This window comes from Anabrus simplex, chromosome 2 (genome assembly GCF_040414725.1).
Source record: "Anabrus simplex isolate iqAnaSimp1 chromosome 2, ASM4041472v1, whole genome shotgun sequence".
Lineage (NCBI taxonomy): Eukaryota > Metazoa > Arthropoda > Insecta > Orthoptera > Tettigoniidae > Anabrus > Anabrus simplex.
The window spans coordinates 456,257,150-456,280,639 of NC_090266.1; the positions used below are offsets into that span (position 1 = coordinate 456,257,150).

At 40.7% G+C, this 23,490-nt stretch overlaps 1 protein-coding gene across 4 annotated transcripts in view; it reads left to right on the forward strand.

The window, feature by feature from the left end:
* The window catches only part of Pli (E3 ubiquitin-protein ligase pellino), an 826,064-nt gene that overhangs the window by 616,661 nt on the left and 185,913 nt on the right, over window positions 1-23,490 (forward strand). For all 4 annotated transcript variants that reach the window (XM_067140842.2, XM_067140840.2, XM_067140843.2 and 1 more), the window contains one exon: window positions 15,222-15,413. In XM_067140842.2, coding sequence (XP_066996943.1) covers window positions 15,222-15,413 — 192 coding nt within the window. The remainder of the gene's footprint in view (window positions 1-15,221; window positions 15,414-23,490) is intronic.

A 23,490-nucleotide genomic window follows, 5' to 3' on the forward strand; every position in this document is an offset into this window, starting at 1 on the left:
GTCCCGCCTCCCTTTTGTCCAGCACGAATGTCACATGGAGTGACCGGGATTTGAACCACGGAACCCTGCTCTGAGAGGCCGGCGCGCTGCCGCCTGAGCAACGGAGGCTCCTAATAAGTACATTATGAACAGTAAAATCAATTGGTCTCACCTCCTTTTACACCCCACCGCCGTTAAGTTTATTTACCCTCCCCCTTCCCCAAAAAACTTAAAAGGAGTCTTGTTCCTTTATGTTTAAAGGAGATTCCAAATACCAATGTTCACGTGTATTACCTTCAGTTTTGAGATATAAGTATCCCCATAAAAATAATTTTTTTTCACATCCTATCACACTCCTCCTCCCTCCCCCCCCCCCCCCAAGTGAATTTTCCGACAAAAAAACTTGTTTCTTTAATAGTAAAGGATCTTCTTTTCACTCCCGCCCCCAAGATGATTTCCCCCCCCCACCCTCTCCCCACCAAACGCGTTATTCTTTGTTTTTAATGGAGATCCAAATACCAATTTTCACGTCTGTAACAACTTTAGTTTTTATTAGATGTAAGTATTTTCATACAATTAAGTCAATTAATTTTTCAATTCTTTCACTTCCTCCTCCTCCCCCCCTTCATTGGACTTTCCGAGAATATGTGTTTATTTACTTTTAAAGCAGATTCCAAATATCAAATTTCACGCCTGTAACATCATCATTTTTGAGATATCAGTAGCCTAATTAAAATAATTCAACGCCATTTTCAGTAGCTTTTACCCCCCCCCCCCCCCCCCCCAACCAAGTTTTATTTCCGAAAACAAAAAAATACACGTTTCTTGATTTTTATTAGAGATAAAAAGTACCACTTCTGTAATATGTTAAGTTTTTTGAGATATACTGTAGAAATTCTTATTTTAACATTTCACCCCCTTTTTAGTTCCCCTTAAGTGGAGTTTCCATAAACAAATCAAATATGTTCCTTTACATTTACAGGAGATTCCAAATGCCACTTTTTACGTCGGTTAACATTTTACATTTCTCAGGCATTCTGTAGATATAATCTTTCAAAAAATTCACCCCAATTTGTCACTCCTGTTTAACCGCCATTAATTGGATTTTCCCAAAACAAAAAAAGTGTTTCTTTATTTTTAAAGGAGAACCATGTACAAATTTTCAGTTCTGTAATATCTTCAGTTTCTGAGATATATGTATCCTCTTTAATGGCATTCAACCCATTATTCACCCTTTTACACCCCTCCTATTCGGATTTACAGATAACAATAAAATATGTGTTCCTTCATTTTTAAAGGAGATTCTAAATATCAATTTTTACATGTGCAAACTTTTAAGGTTTTGAGATAAAGATACACTCATTTTAAATATCCACCCCCTTTTCACCCCCACTATTTGGATTTTCCAATAGCAAATGAAATGTTTCTTTATTTTTAAAAGAGATCCCAAATACCAATTTTCAGGTCTGTAATATCTTCAGGTTCTGAAAAATATAAGTAGCCTCATTAAAGGCATTCAGCCCATTTTCACCCTTTTCCACCCTTCCTACTGGGATTTTGCGAAAACAAAAAATACGTGTTTCTTTATTTTTAAAGGAGATTCTAAATACCAATTTTACATCTAAAAAGTTTAAAAGTGTTGAGATATAGATACACTCATTTTAAAATTTCCCCCCTTTTCACCCCCCTTAATTGGATTTTCCAAAAACAAAAAAATACGTGTTTCTTTATTTTTAAAGGATTTCCCAAACACCAACTTTCAGGTCTGTAATATCTTCAGTTTCTTAGATATAAGTATTCTCATTAAAGGCATTCAACCCATTTTTCACCCGTTTTCACCCCTCCTATTGGGATTTTCCGAAAACAAAAAAATACGTGTATCTTTATTTTTAATGAAGATTCTAAATACCAATGTTTACATCTGTAAACTTTCAAAGTTTTGAGATATAGATACACTCATTTTAAAAATTCACCCCCCTTTTCCACCCTCCCATTAATTGGATTTTCCAGAAACAAAAACATACGTGTTTCTTTATTTTTAAAATAGATCAAAAGTACAAATTTTCAGGTCTGTAATATGTTCATTTCCTGAGATATAAGTACCGGTATCGTGATTAAAGGCATTCAATCCTTTTTTCACGCTTTTTCACCCCTCCTATTGGGATTTTCTGAAAACAAAAAATACGTGTTTCCTTATTTTTAAAGAAGATTCTAAATACCAATGTTTACATCTGTAAACTTTTAAAGTTTTGAGACGTAGATAAACTAATTTTAAAATTTCACCCCCCTTTTCACCCCCTTTGCGACGGAATATCCAAAAATCCTCTCTTAGTGAGCACCTGCATCTTAATATGAATGTATCCCTAAAATTTCATTTCTTTATGTCCAGTAGTTTTGGCTCGGCGTCAGTCAGGACAAGTTATTTTATATATATAGTTTGCCCATGTATGACTATCATCAGTGTTTTAACCTCTTTGTAATATAAAATGTCTTACTGTGGAAATATCATATAATTGAATTTACATATCAGAACAAAAGTATGCCCTAGGTTCATATTCATTAACATCTCATAAGTTTATGATAAATTATTACTTCATATATCGCAGCATGATTATTATTTTGTACGTCCAGTATTGATTGCCACTACTCATATAACTCCTTCAAAGTGTAAGTTTGAAATGCGTGGCAATGTATACGTGAAGGTAGACTATGGTACTGTTTATCACCACCAGGTGGTATTGCTGCTTCCCATAGGTGGCGCATTGCAGCAGCACATGTTCCGGCTTACAAGTGCGCTGGTAGACATCAATAAGACAACATGGAAGCAAACAAGCATGGGCAATGGTGGACAGCATGATTTCTCTGGAGGGAAGGAGTGACTGCTTCAGGCATGCACACGAGGTTGCTAGCCGTATGTGGGAAAACAGTACCAAACCGCAGATCCGTGTTTCAGTGGGCATCAGAGTTCAGAAACGGCAGGGACTGTGCTTAAAAACGCAAAAGCACTGGGTGTCCAACAACTTCACGCAAACCAAACAATGCCAAGCATGTCAATGACTTGATAATGGGGCACATGTGAATCATGCTCGAAGAAATAGAGAAGACAACAGGTCTATCACGGGGAATCTTCCTCACAATCGTCCGTGAGGATTTGAAGATGGAGAAGGTGTGTGCACAATGGGTGCCCCATTTCCTTACCATTGCACAGAAACAGAAGCGTGTGGAGATACGTCGCCAGTTGTTGCAACAGTACAGTGCAGATCCTGCTGAGTGCTTTGAGCGTCTCGTCACTGTCGACGAGTCATGCTTCTTCAATGAGACTCCAGAAACGAAACACCAGTCTATGGATTGGAAACATACTGGAAGCCCTCGTCCCATGAAGACACGGCTGGGACTGTTCGTGCAGAAACAAATGGCAACTGTGTTCTAGTGTCAGGAAGGGATACTGCAGTTGTCCACCAGAGGCACCGGGATACCCCCAAATCATGGTTTTCTACGCAAATACTGAAGCTACCAGAATGATGGCAAAAGTACATAGTCATTGGCAGGGAATACCTGTAATATAATCTGTATTCATTTGTTCGGTAAATGGTTCCTGTGAAAAAAAAATTGCAATGCCAATCATTTCTGAACACCACAAGTATATTAAATATCAATCCCCTCACTTATCTATTCATATTGCACATTATGAAGACTCCGTTCCTATTGCATAATCATCATATCTCATCTTATCAAATCATTTCAAAGACACCCATATAATACCTTACAACATTCCATAACCTTAAAATTGTTCCCATTTAACAATTTTACTGCGGTTATATATCGTCCTAAACGTAAATAGTTCTATTTACTCCACTTATAAGCATAGAAATGTAATGGTTCTTAGGGCAAATAAAGACATCAACATCCTGTCAGATATCACTTTCTGAGTTCATTTAAATTATATCACCAGCGATATATCTAACAGCATAATTCACAGAATGTCATTAGGCAATAACATATTACAATGGACTACTCAACTAAAATAGCAACTGATCTGATTAAGCCAAACCTCTACATAATTCGATATGGCAGTGATTTAAAATAATGATCCATCATAATATATTTGCAAATATCTTTCTCAAGCTAGATTTTATGCATCTTACCCTGTTTAAACTAACGTAAAGAAACTGCAGTCTATTAACTGAATTCTACAAGCAAAGAAAAGTAATGCAGATACCACGCACGGGCCTATGGCCTTCGATGCTCGGCCCCTTAAAACAACAAGCAAGATACCACTCATCCAGCATAAGTTGAATTCCTTTCTTGACATCAGATGGAAGATTTCATGTTACTCCCAGCATTCTCATAACTCCTGTTTTACTGTGCCATGGTGTCCTGCATTTGACTTGGGTGAAAATTAACATCCATTAATAATTTGGACAGTCACATATGTATCACTCAGTATTATGATATTTCTGACTATTTAAATATATATTCATATATTATATAGGTACTCGGTTTTCTTCAAATATAACCTAATATAAAAGAGTGTTAATCTTTATATTCATATTCTTTAGTTCAACGATCTCAGTTCTATGACACTAACTTCTTTTATATGTGCTTATACCAAATTTTTAAAAGTAATGGAATACAGTAATCTGCTTTTTCTCAGTAACAGGAACAAACGACTACATATTGACACTAGTAACTCCAATTTTAAGCAGGTTAATGTCTTATGATCATACGCTTTTTATCATCTTGGAATAATAAAACATTAATTTATATTTTCACTCTATCTTAAATGGCAGCCATCATTGTCGGACCTGCCTTACAACAAAACAAAAGGTTTCAACGTATAAACTTAACTAATAAAATATGGCTGTTACTGAGTTTGTTTGTTTTTCAGGCCATTCAGACTTGTTCGTACAAGAGATAAATCTACGTAATAAATAGTATGTAAATATTATGTGTGGTCTGTTAGGTCTGTTCAGTTGATACATTTCACTGTCATTGTCATGGTCACGCATTGCCGCCATAACATGCACACTGCTGTCGAGTCGACACAGCTCTGACACGATTTGAAAGGAAGAATATGATGTGTAGAACTATAGTTTGCTGCCATTTACATTTTTTCCGGAGAACTATATGAACCAAGTATTATACTGCAGTGCCGATCAACACACATTGTACGCGCTTCATAGTAAAACCTTTAAAAACCAGAGAACAAACGCCGTATGGGCTTCATTCTCCGCAATAAATGACCTAGCTCATTCGGCCATTGACCTCAATGTGTTAAGAGCGAACGTAAAATTTGTGTCTACGGATATTAGTTAAAGGTACCTGTGTCTTAAGCATGCGACCACGGTAACATGCCGTTATAAACTGCATGACTCAGCCGATGGCTGTGCCCTGCTTTGTCTGCGGAGTTTGAAAGGCAAAAATGGGATTTTAAATTTTTTTTAATTTTATAAAATACGTCTTGCTTTTACAGTGCATTGTTATTCTTAAAGTAGTGTCACATTTCTGAAATTTATTGTGAAGTAAGTACTTCATATATCAGTGTGAATGATATACCAAAAGAGGAAGAATCTCTGAGTTTCACACACCTTACCAGTGTTCTATGTACGTGCCTTTGGCTACATAGCAGACATCCAGGCGAGAGTCCAACTCCGCACACACTTGTGCCAGCATGTTACGATCGATCGTTGCTGTCGCTGCTGTAATGCGATCTCGAAGGTCTTTCAAGTCAGCAAGAAGTGGTGGAATGTAGACCCTGTCCTTCATACCGGTATATCCCCAGATAAAGAAATCACACGGGGTTAGATCTGGAGAATAGGGCGGCCACTGCAACAGTGCGACGTCATTGTCAGCAGTTCGTCCAATCCAACGTTGCAATACGTTCTCTTTCAGGTACGCGCGCACAAGTCGATGGAAGTGGGGTGGGACCCCGTCCTGTTGGAAAATAAATCGCTACTGTCTGTATACAGTTGTGGCATAAGCCATTGTTCTAACATGTCCAGGTAAATGATGCCAGTCACTGTGGATTCAGAGAAGAAATAGGGCCCATAAAGCTTGTCCTTTGACAGGGCGCAGAACGCGTTATCTTTGGGGAGTCGCGCACTTGCTCAATTATTTCATGTGGGCGTTCTGTCCCCCAAATGTGCACGTTGTGACAACTCACTTTCCCCAACACGTGCAACGTTGCTTCGTCGCTAAAGACGAGTCTGTCACCAAAATCATCATTAGCTGCCATAGCATCCTTAATGTCAATGGCAAATTGTGTGCAAACCTCCATCTCACCATCTGTGAGCACCTGCAGGAGTTGCTGTCTGTACGGTGCCATCACCCTCAGTTGCTTGCGAAGAATCTGCCACACTGTCGGTTGTGACATTCCCAGCTGCAGACCACAACGAGTTGTCGATTTCCGAGGGCTGCGCTGAAACAACTCATGAACACGTGAGACATTGGCATCTGATGCTCCTGTCCTTCTGGGTCGTGTGGGTGGACACAGACAATCCGTGTGCTTGAACGTTTGATACCACTTAATGATCGTCCTGCGATCTGGCGCATCCTTGTGAAAACGAGTGCGAAATTGCCACTGAACGGTCACAGCAGCCTCTGTTTTTGCAGATTCTATCACACAAAACGCCTTGTCATTGCCTGCGAATGCCGTTTCGCTTCTCGACCTCAAAACGTCTCTTAACTGAAGACTATGGCAGTGTCAGCAGAGGGAGTGAGGTACGCTGACACGTTACAAGCCGCTAGGGAGCCTCCTCCATCATCTAACAGTTCTCGGCCACCACCTCGCTGAACCTTCCCTCCACGCAAGTGTTACGCGTGTGGGTCGGCAGAATATATTTTTGAAATAAGTGCCCCTTTGTAAAACCTAGTGGAACTAGGAATGGAGCAGGGCCATCCCAGGGATGCTTTAAGTGCGGGTCATTCTCACATTTTGTAAAAAATTGTATGTCGCCTAACAGCACACCTCCCTGTTCTACTTCTGGTGCTGCCTCCACTAACTTAGGCGATAGGAAGTGACTAGCACAGTTGGCTGAGTCACCAAGTTCACCTTCAAGAGGCTCAGCCCAGGTTAAGTCGGGCACCGAACTAGCTGAGGAAGAAACCTATTCAAATTTATCTTTTGAAGGCCCAAGGAAATTCCTTAAAATCGGCTCTGAGACCCCTGGATTTGTGCCCTTTCTCAATATTGAGATAAATAATGAACCCTTCTCTGCTCTATTAGACTCTGGAAGTGTGAGTACTATTATGTCTGAGGAATGGTACTATAAATTGCAAGTTTGTTGTAAATTTCCTGATGGTTTCTCTTTCGTCATATGTGTCTCGGCAAATTCTTCACCCTTAGAAATTTTAGGCTTCATTCATGCTAAAGTTTGAATTTCTAAATTTACTTGGAAAGTGAATTTGCTCATGGCTAAACAGTTGTCTTGCCCTGTAAATTGGGGGCCGATTTCATTTCGCATTCTGGTCTTGTGCTCGATCTTCAGAGCAAGTCTTACACATTGAAATTTAATAATAACTTAAATATTCCTCCCGTAAAATGTAATTCTGCTTCATCTTAATCTATTTCACCTACCCAGATTGAGATGTCGTTAGACCTCAGGCATCTACCTGAGGACCTGAGTATTCGAAGGTTATATCAGTCTTTTCCAGATGTATTTTCGGAAACTCTTGGTGTTACTGACCTAATTGAGTACAAAATCGATTGAACGGATTCGATCCTGGTAAGGTTTCCTCCATATAGGCTATCTCCATCTGAGATGAATGCCTTTAAGGAGATTATGGATCAAATGTTGAAGGATGGTATTATTCGACCCTCAAATTCGGCATATTCATCGCCCAGTTTTCTTGTACCAAGACCCCAAGGTGGTTTCAGGACTGTCATTGATTACACGGCTTTAAACCGTAAGGTCGTATTACAATCAGTGCCCCTTCATGATTTTCATTAATGTTTTTCATGGTTTCGTAAGGCTAAGTTCTTCACCATTCTGCGACCAAGCGTATAATCATATTCCTCTGGCGGAAGAATCAAAACATCTGACGGCTTTTGCTGCAGATTGGAACTTGTACGAATACAACTGTGTACCTTTCGTGCTCCCCACGGGCACGGCTGTCCTTAGTAGACTACTGGAGAGGATCTTCTTCGACATCAAGTTCGAATGTCTTTAACATTACCTTGACGATGTCTTGGTGCTTTCGGGAACCCTTGAAGAACACTTAGATTATCTTAAGGATGTCCTAAATCGCCTTCGTAAGGCTGGGTTGACAGTAAAGTTAATAATTAATTAATGTTATTTGCTTTACGTCCCACTAACTACTTTTACGGTTTTCGGAGACGCTGAGGTGCCGGAATTTAGTCCCGCAGGAGTTCTTTTACGTGCCAGTAAATCTGCGGACACGAGGCTGTCGTATTTGAGCACCTTCAAATAACACTGGACTGAGCCAGGATCGAACCTGCCAAGTTGGGGTTAGAAGGCCAGCGCCTTAACCATCTGAGCCACTCAGCCCGGCAACAGTAAAGTTACCTAAGGTAGCTTTTGCTAAGCCTTCCATGTCTTTCTTAGGGCATATTTTGTTGTCCGATGGAGTGTCAATATACCATTCTAAAACGCAGGCAATTCGTGACTTCAAGCCTCCTAAAGATGTTAAAAGAATTGCCATATTAATTGGTATGGTGAATTTCTTTAGGAAATTTATTCCCAACTTCGTTAATAGGGTGGCGCTCCTAAACCTACTTCGTAGGAAAGGTGTCAAGTTCAAATGGGGGCCATTGCAGCAAGCTGCGTTTGAAGACAAGTTAGCTCTCTCCAACGCCCCAGTCTTAGCTATGCCAGACTTCTTTAAGAAATTCATCGTTCAAACCGACGCCTCATCATCTGCAGTTGCTGCGGTCCTTCTGTAAGAGACCGAACTCGGGAGGGGACCTATCGCCTATGCGTCTAGAACCTTATCGGCTCAAGAAAACAAGTGCCTCATCTATGAATTAGAAGGACTCTCAGTCCTGTTTGCCTTGGAGAATTTCTGCATGTATCTGGAACATGTTAAATTTGAGTTAGAAACTGACAATCAGGCTCTAAGTTGGGTTTTAACTAGGCCCCCCTCGTACAGGGCGTATCGTCTCTTGGGCTATTCATATTTCGGCATTTCAATTTGACATGCAACACATTAATGCAGGGCCTCTCAGGGTGCATGCACTGTGCACGGTGCAAAAGACGACTTCACTTGGTTGACCAGAGTGCAGACCCCCACTCCTCGATTTGGAGCATAGCACTGTCTCTCTCTTTCCCCACACCTGTCTCGCTTGCTCCACCTGTCTCCCTCTTCCTCACTTGCTCCATAGCACTCCAAATCCGAGCCGAGTTTAGCCGAGTAGCCCAGCGACGAAGCGTTCGTCCGAGCCGAGCCGAGTGGGACCGATGCACTGTGCACAGGAACTTTGCGCCTCAGTTTGCACACGTGAGATTTTGGGCATTTGAGAGGCCCTGCATTAGGGGATCAGAGAATGTGGTCGCGGATGGGTTAAGCTGCATGTTTTCTGGTGATGTTGAGTCCATTGAGCAGGAGGAAACTTCGTCTCCTTCTATTTCCATACCTTCTTGAGTTGGTGCGATTTTCACTGATGCCCCTATGTTATTCCGTGATATCGAGAAATATCAACGGGAAGGTCCAGTGCTGGCCCCTATTATGGAAACCCTCTGTTCCGGGGAAAATGTTGTCCCTTATGTTCTGAGGAATGGGGTTTTGTGTTGCCTCTCGAGGCATGATCAGAAAATGGAAGTTGTAGTTTCAGCTGTTCCTGTGCCCACGATCTTCAAGTATTACCATGAGACACCATTAGGCAGACATTTAGGCATCTTCAAAACTAGAGAAAGAATCAGAGAAATGTTCATCTGGGAGAGTATGGATGGCAAAATCACAGAAGTTTACACCGGCATCTCTCATGTTCAAGTTTGTTCCTATTATACCGTTGTCTAATCTGTAACCGACCTTGTCCACTAAACTAGGGCTATTGTCATCTCATCAAGCATCTCGCCCTATGGAGCGGTTGTATATAGATTGCGTCGGACCCTTCCCTGAATCTAAGGGGAATGGGAACAAATTCATCCTCGTGTGTGTAGATGGTTTCACCCGGTTTTCATGGCTATTTCTGACTAAGCTGGCTACTGCTCAGTCTACAATTTCTTGCCTTAACACTATTTTTGCTTCTTTTGGTCCTTGTCAATACATAGTTAACAATAATGCAAAGGCATTCACCTCTAATTTATTTTACAAATTTTGTTTTGACGTATCCATTTCACATATCACAACATGTGCTTATTAGCCACTGCCATCTCTTGCTGAGTGTGTTAGCAGTCATCTTCGATCTGCTCTGATAGCTTTTCATCATGAAGACCATTCTAGGTGGGATACTTCTCTGCATTGGTTATCTTTTGTGTTAAATTCAGCTATTCATGAGACACACAAGTTTACACCGGCATCTCTCATGTTCAAGTTTTTCCCTATTATGCCATTGTCTAAACTGTGGTCCATCAACAAGATATTTCCAGAGACAATAGATCCTGATAATATCAGGGACCTGTGGAAGAAGGCCAAAAGTAACCTTAAGGCTTCTCATCAGAAAGTTAAAGAGATATGATCGTGGACGGAGACCCACCAATTTAAAGGTGGGAGATCAAGTCATGGTGAAAAATTTTGTTCATGCAGGCAAGCTTACCCCCAGATTTCATGGACCATGCATGATTTTGGATTTCTTAATACCAGTCACCCTTTTGGTGAGCAATCCAGCCAACCGAAATAATTTTTAGGGTTCATTTGTCACAAGTAAAACCTGTATGACATATCACTTGCTCAGTGTAGGCACTAAGTCATATTTGTTACAAGTAAAACCTGTATGACTTATCACTTGCTCAGTGTAGGCACTAAGTCATGGCATTGCAAATGTAATTATATTTCTTTCCTTAACAGCTCAGAATCTTAAACTTTCATATATAAGTTGAACATTGAGGCCTTCTGCCCTATTAATATACATGTATGGTATTCCCTTTTTATCTAACAAACCTTGTACAAACCTTCCCCTTTAGAAAGATTTTGCTTTTTCTTCACTTTCCCATCTGCCATTACCTTGCCCCTGCCTCCAAAAACAAGCCTGCATTCCACACACTGGTCCTCAGTGCCGCCTGGCTTATCTGCACCACCAACACAACATATAAAACAAACTCTCTCCATAAAAACAGTCACTGTCGCCCTGAAAATTATTGTTTCAGCACACTTCAAGACTTATTTGCGGCGTAATAACTTACAAATGAACTCTCCATCAAGAAATTTTCTGACTTCAGTCTTCAAATTCACAATTTCCTAAAATGTAAAATTTGAAAACTGTGTCAACCGTGGAAGGATTTAAGGGTGTGGAGGTCTGTACCGGAGGTACTCCCGCTCCATGCATTTAAATTAAGTGCCTTTTAGAAGGCCATCTATAACATGAAAAATGAAACTCATTTCTGAAGAAGTTTGAACATTCATCGACAGATGTCTCTACTATCAACTTATGTGCTCCCTCTGATGAGAGGATGGACAATTCATTTTCAGGAGAAATTTTGTTAAAATTGATTTCCTAAACTGTGTTGTTTGTAGGATGTTTTTGATGTTCTAAGCACTTCTATCTCTTCCCGCCAGCTTAAAACTGTAGCCAATAGGAAATTTTATACATTTATTTAAGTAACCAGTTAGGGTTTTTGATATTTATTTCATTGTCCAATGGAAATTGTGGGTGTGTCAGGGCTTCGGCCCAGAGAAATTTGGAACCATCCTCTCGGCTATAAAAGCTGGGACTGTTTGAGCCATGTTGTCTTTCGATCGCTCCAGTCCAGCAGTAGAGTGTGTTAGTATAGGAGGCAGGGGATGGCTCTCGTCGTCCATCTCAGGAAGGTCCACCAGTTCAAGGTAATGGCAGCCGTATTTTAATCATGTAATAGTCTCAGAAACTTACCTCGAGGGGAAAGTTTCAGAATTCTTTTTTAATGTAATCCGGCCATGTAAATTCTACATCTGGATTTTAATTTAACTTGGGGAATAAGGAGTGGGCACCATCTTATATTCCCCTTCAACCTGGTCTTGAGGTGACTGATTTTGTAAACGTTAAATTTATCTTTTCCTTGTAATTTAAACTTTCTCACCATCTAGTCACCTCCGTAGTATAGGCTTAGCCTTTGTAAGTTGGGGCCATCAGCCCAAGTAGGGTTTTAGACATTTGTCAAGTGTATTTCAGAGGAGTGCAAGTGTTTGCCTCCTAACATTTTCATTTTTGGCCAGTAACCTTAACTTTTTCTTTTTTAAACTAAGGCCATGGTAGAATGGGTACTTGTTATCCCTGTTAAAGTTAACTTCCATTAGTCATTTCCTTTTAAATGTAACTGTTGAGCTGATAAGGCAGTGAGTACTGTTTGGTTTTGGTAAAATGTAGACTGTCCCTTTAAGAGGCCTGATCTTGTAAAATTGGGAGAATAGTCTCCTAGAGAGTATTGTGTGGAGCAAAGACACTCTTCCTACTGTTGTAAATTTTGGAGCTCAGTCTCCTTGAGGAGTTACTGAAGGGAGCAGTAGTGCTCTTGTTGAAGTTGTAACTGGGAAGCTTCAAGCTCATGTTGTTAAGTTATGTTGTCTGTTCTAGACTTTTATCGATCTCATGAGCTAAACTTTTATACCTGACTATTTGTTATTGCTTAGCAAAGTGTAAAAATTGAAAAGGAAAAAACTTAGGAAAGAAATATATTTAGAATTTTTAAGTTTTAAATTACTATTTAATCTTTTCTATACCCACCCATTCATGCCTGCATCTTCTTTCACCTCAGCGTTCCACAGAATCCCCCGAACAAATATTATAGCCATTTTTTCTCATAAATAATTCACAAATCACACTAGTGAAGCATTTTATGAATCATCTCCTTTTTTCTTCTTTTTCTTCTCCTTCTTCTTCTGGGCTGAGTGGTTCAGACGGTTAAGGCGCTGGCCTTCTAAATCCAACTTGGCAGGTTCGATCCTGGCTCAGTCCGGTGATATTTGAAGGTGCTCAAATACGACAGCCCCGTGTCGGTAGATTTACTGGCACGTTAAAGAACTCCTGCAGGACTAAATCCCGGCACCTCGGCGTCTCCGAAGACCTTAAAAAGTAGTTAGTGGGACGTAAAACAAATAACAATCTTCTTCTTCTTCTTCTTCTTCTTCTTCTTCTTCTTCTTCTTCTTCTTCTTGGGCATATATATGGTTTTTGAGGCCAGTTTTACAGTGAGATACCCACGGACCACGGGAGAAGTGATACTCCCACGTGGCGCGTCCCAGGTGGCGGATAGGGGGGTCCTAACCGACGTGCCGACGGACTTGAGGGAAATAAAATGCCTCCCGCGGACCAAACACACACGCCCTGTGGGTGGGGGAGGCAGGCGAAGAATTTACTCACGGTATCCCCTGCCTGTTGTAAGAGGCGACTATAAAGGGCGACCAAGGGATGATCCAATTAGAACCATGAAACTACTTGTAATTAGTACCATCACACAGGGAACACCATGGGTTGCATTTACTTGCGCGCAGTACCACTGTGTTAGGTACGCAATAGGTTTGTGATTAGTAGTGACAGTTTGTGAATCAGGATGTGGGTCCTACAGTACCTGTGATTCTTACCCCTATATGAGCAACACCATGGTTCTGCCTTACCTATGCTCAGTTCCCACTATGTGAGGAATTACACGGGATAGTACGGGTCCAATTATGTGAGGAACGCCATAGGTTTGCTTTGCCTTTATAGGTTTGCGTTGCCTGGAAATAGCGCCGCAATGTGTGAAACACATAGATCTGTGTTACATTTGCGCATTACACTACCTGTGAAAAGTACCATAATGTGTGGAATACCGCGAGTCTCCGCAACTTTACACATAACACGGTTCTACTCTCCCAGTGATAAATACCATTATGAGGGGCTGACGACCTGGATTTTGGACCCGTTTCGACTATACGCATAATCGATTCAGCATCGTGCTATAGAAGCAGTCCCTTGATCGGTAATAAGATTGTATTTTTTTTTTTTTTTTTTTTGCTAGGGGCTTTACGTCGCACCGACACAGATAGGTCTTATGGCGATGATGGGACAGGAACGGCCTAGGAGGTGGAAGGAAGCGGCCGTGGCCTTAATTAAGGTACAGCCCCAGCATTTGCCTGTTGTGAAAATGGGAAACCACGGAAAACCATTTTCAGGGCTGCCGATAGTGGGATTCGAACCTACTATCTCCCGGATGCAAGCTCACAGCCGCGCGCCTCTACGCGCACGGCCAACTCGCCCGGTAAGATTGTTTTGTGCCAGCTTCTGTGCATGTGAGGCACTGTGGGTCGGATCCACTGATCGTTTTAAATTCATATCCGTCCATCCATTCATTCTTCATCCTCATGCTTTGAATTCTGGTCAGTGGAGGATTTTGCAATTTTAAGTTGTCATTTCATTTAAACAACAAACATCATCATCATCATCATCACAGTGAGATACCCTTCCTGATGCCAACCCTATGTGGAAGGATGTAGTGCATGTTCTTGTTGTGATTGGTTAGTGTAAGATGAACATAAGCACTCGGTTCTATGCCCTCTCCCAATTGTTTTTTGGTTGGCAGTTGATGTGGATTTCACCTAATTTACGGTGGGATACCTTTCCTGTCTCCAAGCGCAGGTGGAGGGATGTATTTGCTAATGCATGTTCCTGTGACGATTGGCAGTGTGTTGTGTTGTATATAGATGAAGAGAAGAGTATTAAGATGAACACAAACACTCATTCCTCGAGCTAGAGGAATTAACCATATGTAGTTAAAATCACCAGCATGGAATAGAATCGAACTAAAGGCCATCAGAAACGAAGGCCTGGACACTAACCATTCTGTCAAGGAATTGTACTAATGAGGCTTTTTATAAATCATTTTTGGTAAATGTTGAAGTGATAGGACAAGATCTACTTTGCAAAATAAGGTGGCAAGTGGTTTCCTCTTCAAAAAATCGTAGTGCAAGAAAATCATACTTCTAGTTATATCCCTGCAAATACTTGGGACTGTATGTGGAAAATCTCATGGCTAGCTATAGAGTTCATTCAATATAGCTTATTATTTTAAGAATGATGATACGGCAATTGTCATCCTCATTACAGAATGTCTTAATAGTTTATGCTAGTTACTACATTTTCATGTCATCCTAACCTAGTACTCTACTTGCAGGAAAAGGCTACCAAATGGCAGGAAGCACGTGGGGAGATTGATGGTTTAACGACCAATGGTGTTCTCATTTGGCATCCTCGGGGGAATTTCTGTGGTGGTGAAGTTAAACCAGGATTGTGGCGTGAAGTGTCTGTAGGAGGTGGGATCTTCTCATTGCGCCCTTCTCGATCTGCTCAACAGAAGGGTGAAATGGTAAGTGGTTTGGAGAAAAGTGGAATAGGATATTTTTATTATTTACTTGTCCAAACTTTGTCTTTTATTTCAGGTATTTCATTCTCAGACAGTGGTAAGGATTCAAGAAAGTTATTTACACAATTCAGGCCTATAAGGAGTAGAGAAAATTAACTGGCTGCATTCCCTCTCATATTGTTGAGTCACTACAGAGTCTTTTTTCCAGCATTCAGAAAGACACCTGGATACCAAGTCATCCTCGGCCTTCTGTAGAGATGGCCTTCTGCAGAGAGCTGATTTGCTGTTTAATTTCTTTCTTGTTTCCTTCTAATTTATTTTTGGTACCCAGAACAATATCTTAGTTTTGTATTAATCAGAGCTCTTCTTCGAGCAGGCTTATCCTCTCCTGAATTTGAAGTTGAAACATGTATGTAGGAGGATAAGAGGGACCTTTCAAGTGCTATGATGTAAGAGAAGAATGTGAGTGGGACATTCCACATAATGTTACTAAAAACATGGAAAAAATGAACTTTATCAAATTATGAACATTTTGAAGTATATGTTAAAAAAAAATTCAAAACAAAGATTAAGTAAACAATATTTTCCTAACTGTAATAGCGCACATAGAAAAAGTCATTTAAATTCATGTATATTACCATTTTTTGTGCCCAGGGCCTGTATTTCAGTTATCCTTAGGGATATTAAATGTAGGCTTATTAATGATATGAAAAGTACTTGTGTTGTTCAAATGCCATTCAGTACCGTATAATCTTGAATACCACCCACCACCGAATAAGACCCGCACCCTTATTTTGAAAGAAGAAATTTTTTAAAAAAGTGGTCAAAATTATTTACAATCTTTACTAACACACATCAAATGATTAGAAAATACAAATAAAAGTAAACAAACATTTCCAGAACGATATCCAACGAGTTCATTCATCATCATCATCATCAGTACCAACTTCGGAACTTTCATCACCATCACCTTCCCACAAAATGTCGTCATCGCTACCATCCATAGCATTAGAAATGCTACATTTCCTGAAGCTCTTCCATATGAGGTCTCCAGGGATACGATTCCATGCTGTCAAAATCCACAAACACAGCAGCTGAACTTCCGGGCGCTGAATGCGACCAGTTGGCGTCAGTGTGTGACTATCAGCTGCAATCCATTCTGTATAGAGCCGTTTCAAGGCTGCTTTAAATGGACGGTTCACGCAGACATCCAGCGGCTGTAGCATAGACGTCATCCCGCTCGGAATGACTGTTAGGTCGGTTTTCCTATTCTTGATATGTTTCTTCACAGCGTCTGTTGTGTGGCCGCGGTAACTATCGAGAACGAGTAAGCTCTTTTGTCCCAGTAATGCACCAGGGCGACGTTGCCAGACACACTTTATCCAGTCTTCCACAAGTGAACTGTCCATCCAGCTGGAGTTCTGAGATCTGACGATAACACCAGCGGGTAGATTTTTAGGAAGCATTATTCGCCTGAGAACAATGTAAAGATCGGGCCAGTTAGGAAGACATCCGGTGAGGGGAAGTGTGCGAGTGAGAAAGCAGAGCCGTGGGAGCGAAAACGCTGACTTCCCCTTCTTGCTCAGTGTTGTGGCGACATACTGTTCAGTTGACTCAAAATATTTGTTATAACTGACATGTAACACTCCGCAGATTTTCAGTTCGTGGAATTCCCTTCCGGCTGTAAATTACAGACATACCTAGCTGAAATGAATGCATTTAGAAGATTGCTGCACGAGTCTGACTCTTTAGCACCTTACGATGCACGCTACTTTTAACGCCTTCCATACTGTCACAGATAGGCCTAACGTACACCACCACTAACCACAGTTACTACTCAACGGGAAATTAGAAAGCAGAGCGCGGCAGCTGAGTGTAAACTTATGCACTGCACTGTTCTTGTAGCAGGAGCTCTGTTAGGAGGGGATACGCTACGCGAGATAGTCCAAAGTGCGCACGCGCTCCCAGATGTCTTCCTAGCTGGCCCGATCTCTGCGGCGGCAATTTGGTTCCATCGGCGAGAATACACAACATTACCGTACACTGTTGTTTTTCATTACCATCTGTTCTAATGGTAATACTTTTCGCACCCTTAACACTCACAGTCCTGTCCACTGGCATTTCAGAGTAGACTGGCGTCTGATCTGCATTGCCAATTTGGGAAAGCAAAAATGCATTTTCCTTCTGCAACCAAATTATGTGATGCTGAAATGACAATAACTTCTCATCGTAGGCATCAGGAAGACGCTGTGAAATTGAGGTATGCCTTCGTACGCTCAACCCATTTCTTTTATAAAAATTACAAACCCATCCTCGGCTTGCCTTAAACCCTTCTCTTGAAAGTTCGATTGCGATCTCGAATTCCTTTAGCTACACAATTCGGTTGACACACCATACCCCAATATCCGCCTTTCTGTCACATATTTATAAAGTTTTTTTTCAGTTTCTGGAAACTGTACACTCAGTCCACGAAAAGCTCTACGATCACCACTATATGTTAATAGCACATTTTTCTTCTTTCTCCAATCGCGAATACACGACTCGTCAATATCGTATTTCCTACCGGCGACACGATTTCCAATAATTTTGGCTTCCTGAACTACTTTCAATTTCTCACTCGCAGTAAAAGATCGCAAACGCTTTGTGGAATTCAAGTTGATACTCCGAGAGCGTGCGTGAGACTGACGCCAAGCGTGGAAGTAGCGTACACTGAGAGCGGAGAAAGAATTTTTGAAAGGTCTTTTGATATTGGTTATGAAGTGATATTATGGATGCAGAACTTGTGAAAGAAGAATTTGTAAGCTGTGAAAGAAGAATTTGTAAGCTGTGAAAAAGTTAATAATGAAAAGCCCAAAATTCTAGGTGTAAGGCTCATCTCCAAAGATAATAAGAAACTTGCTGTTTCTGGGTTGTACAGACCTGGAAGGGGTGATGGTGATATTGACTTATTTTATAAGATAATCAGCTGTGTGGAGAAACGACACAGAAAAGAACGGTGATTGTAGCACCTGATCTCAATTTACCTAATGATAACTGGGAAGGTAATGTGAATGGCAGAAGCAATGACCAGCAAATGGTTAAGTAAGTTAATCTGCGAGGGATAGCTGAACGTGAAAGTGATGGAAGAAACTAAAGGGAAGAATGTCTTAGAGGTGTTACTAATAATAATGGCGTATGGCTTTTAGTGCCGGGAGTGTCCGAGGACAAGTTCGGCTCGCCAGATGCAGGTCTTTTGATTTGACTCCCGTAGGCGACCTGCGCGTCGTGATGAGGATGAAATGATGATGAAGACGACACATACACCCAGCCCCCGTGCCAGCGAAATTAACCAATTAAGGTTAAAATTCCTGACCCTGCCGGGAATCGAACCCGGGACCCCTGTGGCCAAAGGCCAGCACGCTAACCATTTAGCCATGGAGCCGGACAGAGGTGTTACTGATAAAATCAGATGAGCTCTATAGAGAAACTGAAGTGATAGATCGTTTAAGTAATCATGAAGCTGTTTTTGTCATAGATAAAAAATACAGTAGAACCTCTGTTAACTGGAGTAAAGGAAGGGGGGAGGTGGTTTTGGATAACAAAAGTTTCGGACAGTAATTAAAATGTTATTTTTAGAGGTTAAGAAATTGTTTTGATAGGCTATGTTATATGATAGTAAATGAAGGCAATACATATTTAGTGTTAACAAAATATTTTAATAATCCCAAACTACTGTACTCCCTTCTCTCTCTGTTGTGTGAACCATAAAAACGCAGCCTCATTTACTTTCTCATTTTTACATGCTTCCATTGTTCCCTTGTTAGACATTTTTGAAGCATGTTCTTCAAATTTATTTTTAATTTTGACCCAGTCAGAAATGGTGGAAACACCAACACCATAATTGGTTGCCACAGTATGCAAAATCTCACCATTGTTAATTCTTTTAACTGCTGCTAATTTTTCTTCTGTTGTTATCAAGACCTGTTTCTGCTTTGTTGACATGATGTGCAACAGAAACCTATAGTAAAAAAAGTTACATTCACCGTTGCATGGATAGTTACTAGCACACTAATGAAAAAGCCAAAACAGAGTTGGCAAGGGAGAAGAGAAGGAGGCAGTCAAGATCAGAGTCCGCAAATTACATTACTCATCCCCTTTGTCAGAACATTACAAACAATGTGTCTAATTTGCTTTAACAGTTTTTCTTTTAGTCACTTTGGCTAAAAGTGTATGGGGTAACAGAGGTTCTAAATTGACTATACCTTAATTAAGGCCATGGCTGCTACCTTTCCAATCCTAGCAGTCTCCCATCCTTCTGCCACCGAAAACCTTTGATGTGTTAGTGCAACGTTAAACCGCTGGGAGAGTGGGGAGATGAAGGCAGTTTGGGTTTTGGTGAGATTATTACAGAGATGCTCAATTTGTAGGATTCCAGCAAGTTATAGCTGATGATATACATTCAGGTCAGATGGACTGTATGGCTGTTGGCCTATCCAAAGCTTTTGATAGGGCGAATCATGGGAGACTGCTGATGGAAAATGAGGGCTATTGGACTACACAAAGGAATGATTGAATGGGTTTCCAAATTCCTAGTAAATAGAACTCAGATAATTAGAGTAGGTGAAGCGGTATCGTATCCTGTAGCGTTTATGGAGGAGGCAGTCCCACAAGGCAATAACATTGGACTTTTATGTTTTCTTTTGCAGGTTTACATAAATGATATGAGTAGGAATCGCAGGGAAGACTTTTTGCAGGTGATGTTATACTGCAGCCCTGTCCAACACAGCGTCTGCAGACGGCATGTCGCCCACGATGCCCTTTTAATGTGTCCTTTGCAGTTAATTTCCAAATTAAGTTTAAATTAATATTTGAAAACAGTCATTTTGCATTTAAACATTCTTACTTTCCGTCGTAAAAGCAACGCCCTCAAGACCAGTAAATTTGTTACATCTTTGCCTCCAAATATGATGATCGAGTCATAAGTCATGGCAACTTTGTTTTTCTTGCGAACAGGAGACAACACGGAAAATCTAAGATATGCATTTGGAAATATAGGACATGTACTTGTGCATAGTGCCTGAAGACAAATTCTGACTTCAGGAGATTCTCGTAGGAAAGTGATAGAATACAGGCCATTGGTAAACATTGTTTTATTATGGTATAGACAGCAAATACTTATCATAGAGGGAAAAGTCGAAGGCCGAAGACCTAGAGGAAGTGCGCCGTTACGATGGATGGACCAGATCAAGAACTTGACCAGGATGAGCTTACAGCAAGCAAGTCACCATGCCCAAAGCAGAGACTCCTGGAGGAAGATCACCAAAAGGATTGTCGCGTGATGCCACTACACCCTTACGAAGGGTTGGACTAAGAGAGAGACAGCAAATACACAAGACTGTGTACAAAGGACAGGTCTCCACTGGTTACAGACCTTTGAAATAATCACCCAAGGTTTCCACTGTGCATTGCCAGTGGTGGGGCAGGCGCTGAATACCATTCGCTGCATGTGTATCACTAACGTGTGACACCTCTCTCTGAAATGCTGTTACGATGTCCTCTTTGTTAGCAAACCGCTGTCCACATAATGGCTTCTTGACTTTGGGGATTAGATCATAGTCTCATGGCCTCAGATCAGGTAAATAAGGCGGGTGTGCCGCAGAGAACTGCTATTTTAATATAAGATTGTTGCTCCTGCTTGTTGACTGAACACTGAACTTGGGGGCGTGCTTATACCCACACTGTTTACATACACCATCTAGTGGCCTCATACGCAAGTACATACCGTACGTTTGCAAATGCATGTCTTAGATTTTCCGTGTTGTGTCCTGTTCGCGAGAAAAAAAAAAATGCCATGACTTATGGCTCGACCTCCGTATAAAGAGCTTTGCGCTCCTAAAGCCATAAATCTGATATACTGTAGGCCTAACTGACTCATGTCCACAATTAGTGAAAGGATGGAATATAGGTTCAGAATGAGAACCACTCGTCATGTCTGTAGTTACGACAAGAGGAAATTCATCACAAACCTCTCACTTTGGGGACTAGTGACAGGTACAAGCCTTTCTCTACTCATGGAGTGAAGAGTAGCAGCATTTTTATTCTGCAAAGGGGACAGCTTCTTTATGATTCACTTTATTGCAGTGCCATAAACTACCTACCATGGTAGAGTTTCACCAGGACAACAATGGAACACCCAGTGTGCCAACAAAGGAACTAGGGATCATTACTTAAGGATCACTTTACAAGACGTAGTCTTCATACGTACAGGCATGGAAAAAATCAAATGTGTGGCCGGGTAGGAAAATTGATTGAGAATTTTAATATGCCACTGAGAATTAGAGAGAATGATAATCAGAAAGGGGGGAAAATAAACAATACTAGATCAGTGGGTGATGAAATTTCAAGATAACACCTTCGGTGTTCAGGGAAAAGGTAAAAACATCCAATAATGTAGATAATTATTTATTAATTAGCAGCTCAAGGAATAGCATCAAGGAGCCCAAGCCAATAAATAAATAAATAAATAAATAAATAAATAAATAAATATACTAGTAAATGAAACAACTCCACCAGTATTTACAGAAAATGTTGAAAATGTTATCCTTGAGCTGCGATGCAAGCTTCACATGTTGTAATGAGATTTCAAAACACACTTTGCAGTTCCTAATTTCGATTTTTAATTCTTCTGCAGTTCAAGAATTATTCTTGTTAACTTTTCCTTTGAGATTTTCTCCAGAGATAAGTCGCATGTGCTTAAATAAGGCAAACGAGAGGGACCTAGGCCTTTACCGATGATCTGATCATCATCGAACACTTCCTGCAACCGTGGCATAATATTGTGCACCGTTCTGTTGGAAATAGCCATACGTTGTTTTCTTCTTCAGTCAGTTCAGCCCAAAATGGTTCAAGAATGTTGTGAATATAATGGTCAGAAGTAATCATGTCCTGAAAAAAATATTGGACGTATAATTCGTCAGGCACCAATAGCGCACCATACACCCACCTTCACATCGTGCAGAAGTGTTGGCTGTAAAATGTGCAGGTTCTCTGTATCCCTGATCCTATTCTGTGAATCGACATATCCACCCGAATGAAACTATGCTTCGTCACTCATAGGAAGAAATTTTGAATCCACAATTCCATTGTGGATACTACTCATTAAACAAAAACCCTATGGCACTCCAGCTCAAATGGGCCTTCGCCTATCAAGCAACCGCTGCTCAGCTTGAAGGCCTGCAGATTACGAGGTAAAGCATGGCCAGTGTGACGAATCCTCTCTGTCGTTATTTTTTATTTTCTAGACCGGGGTTACCATCTTACTGTGAGATAGCTCCTCATTTGTAATCGCCAACCTTTAGGATCATGTAAAAATCCCTGACCTCGCTGGGAATCTAGCCCGGGGTCTCCGGGTTAGAGGCAGGCACGCTACCCGTAGACAGTGGGGGCGGACACTATTCATTAGCCAATTGCAAAATCTTATATTCTTGAAATTAAATCTGTAGGTTGTATGTTATGGCCTGAATGAGTTTGGGAAGATCGTAAATTTAATCATTTTGTTGCATTACGTGCTAACAAATGTGAAATACCAGTTTCCTGAGCTACTCTCCGAAGCAACTTATGTAGACTGACTTGTAGTCTTGCCCGTATATCTTCTAACCTCTCCTGTGAGAGAGCTGTTCTCTTTCACTGTTTTTTGTTGCTGGTTACGGATGCAGTACTACGCCATGTGTGAACGATAGTTACGTGTAATTAATCTCATAATAGAACCGTATTGAGGATAATATATTAAAATTATAAAATCCTTTTATTTACAACCACCTACTCAATACAATACAATACAATACACTCATTGAATTATAAAATAATCATCATGTGTCTTAAATAATGGGACATGTTTCGTTCGGCATAGCGAACATCATCAGCCATTAATGTACAAAGACTAGGTCAGGGCCCTGAGCTTAAAATGATCAAAATTGTGTCCTCATATTAAAAGAATAACAATGTCGTAATAAAAAGTAATAATATAACATTAGACTTAGATTGTAACAATATGTACAGATTAACAGCAAGAATTGTCGTGGAATACATTGAACGATGGCAG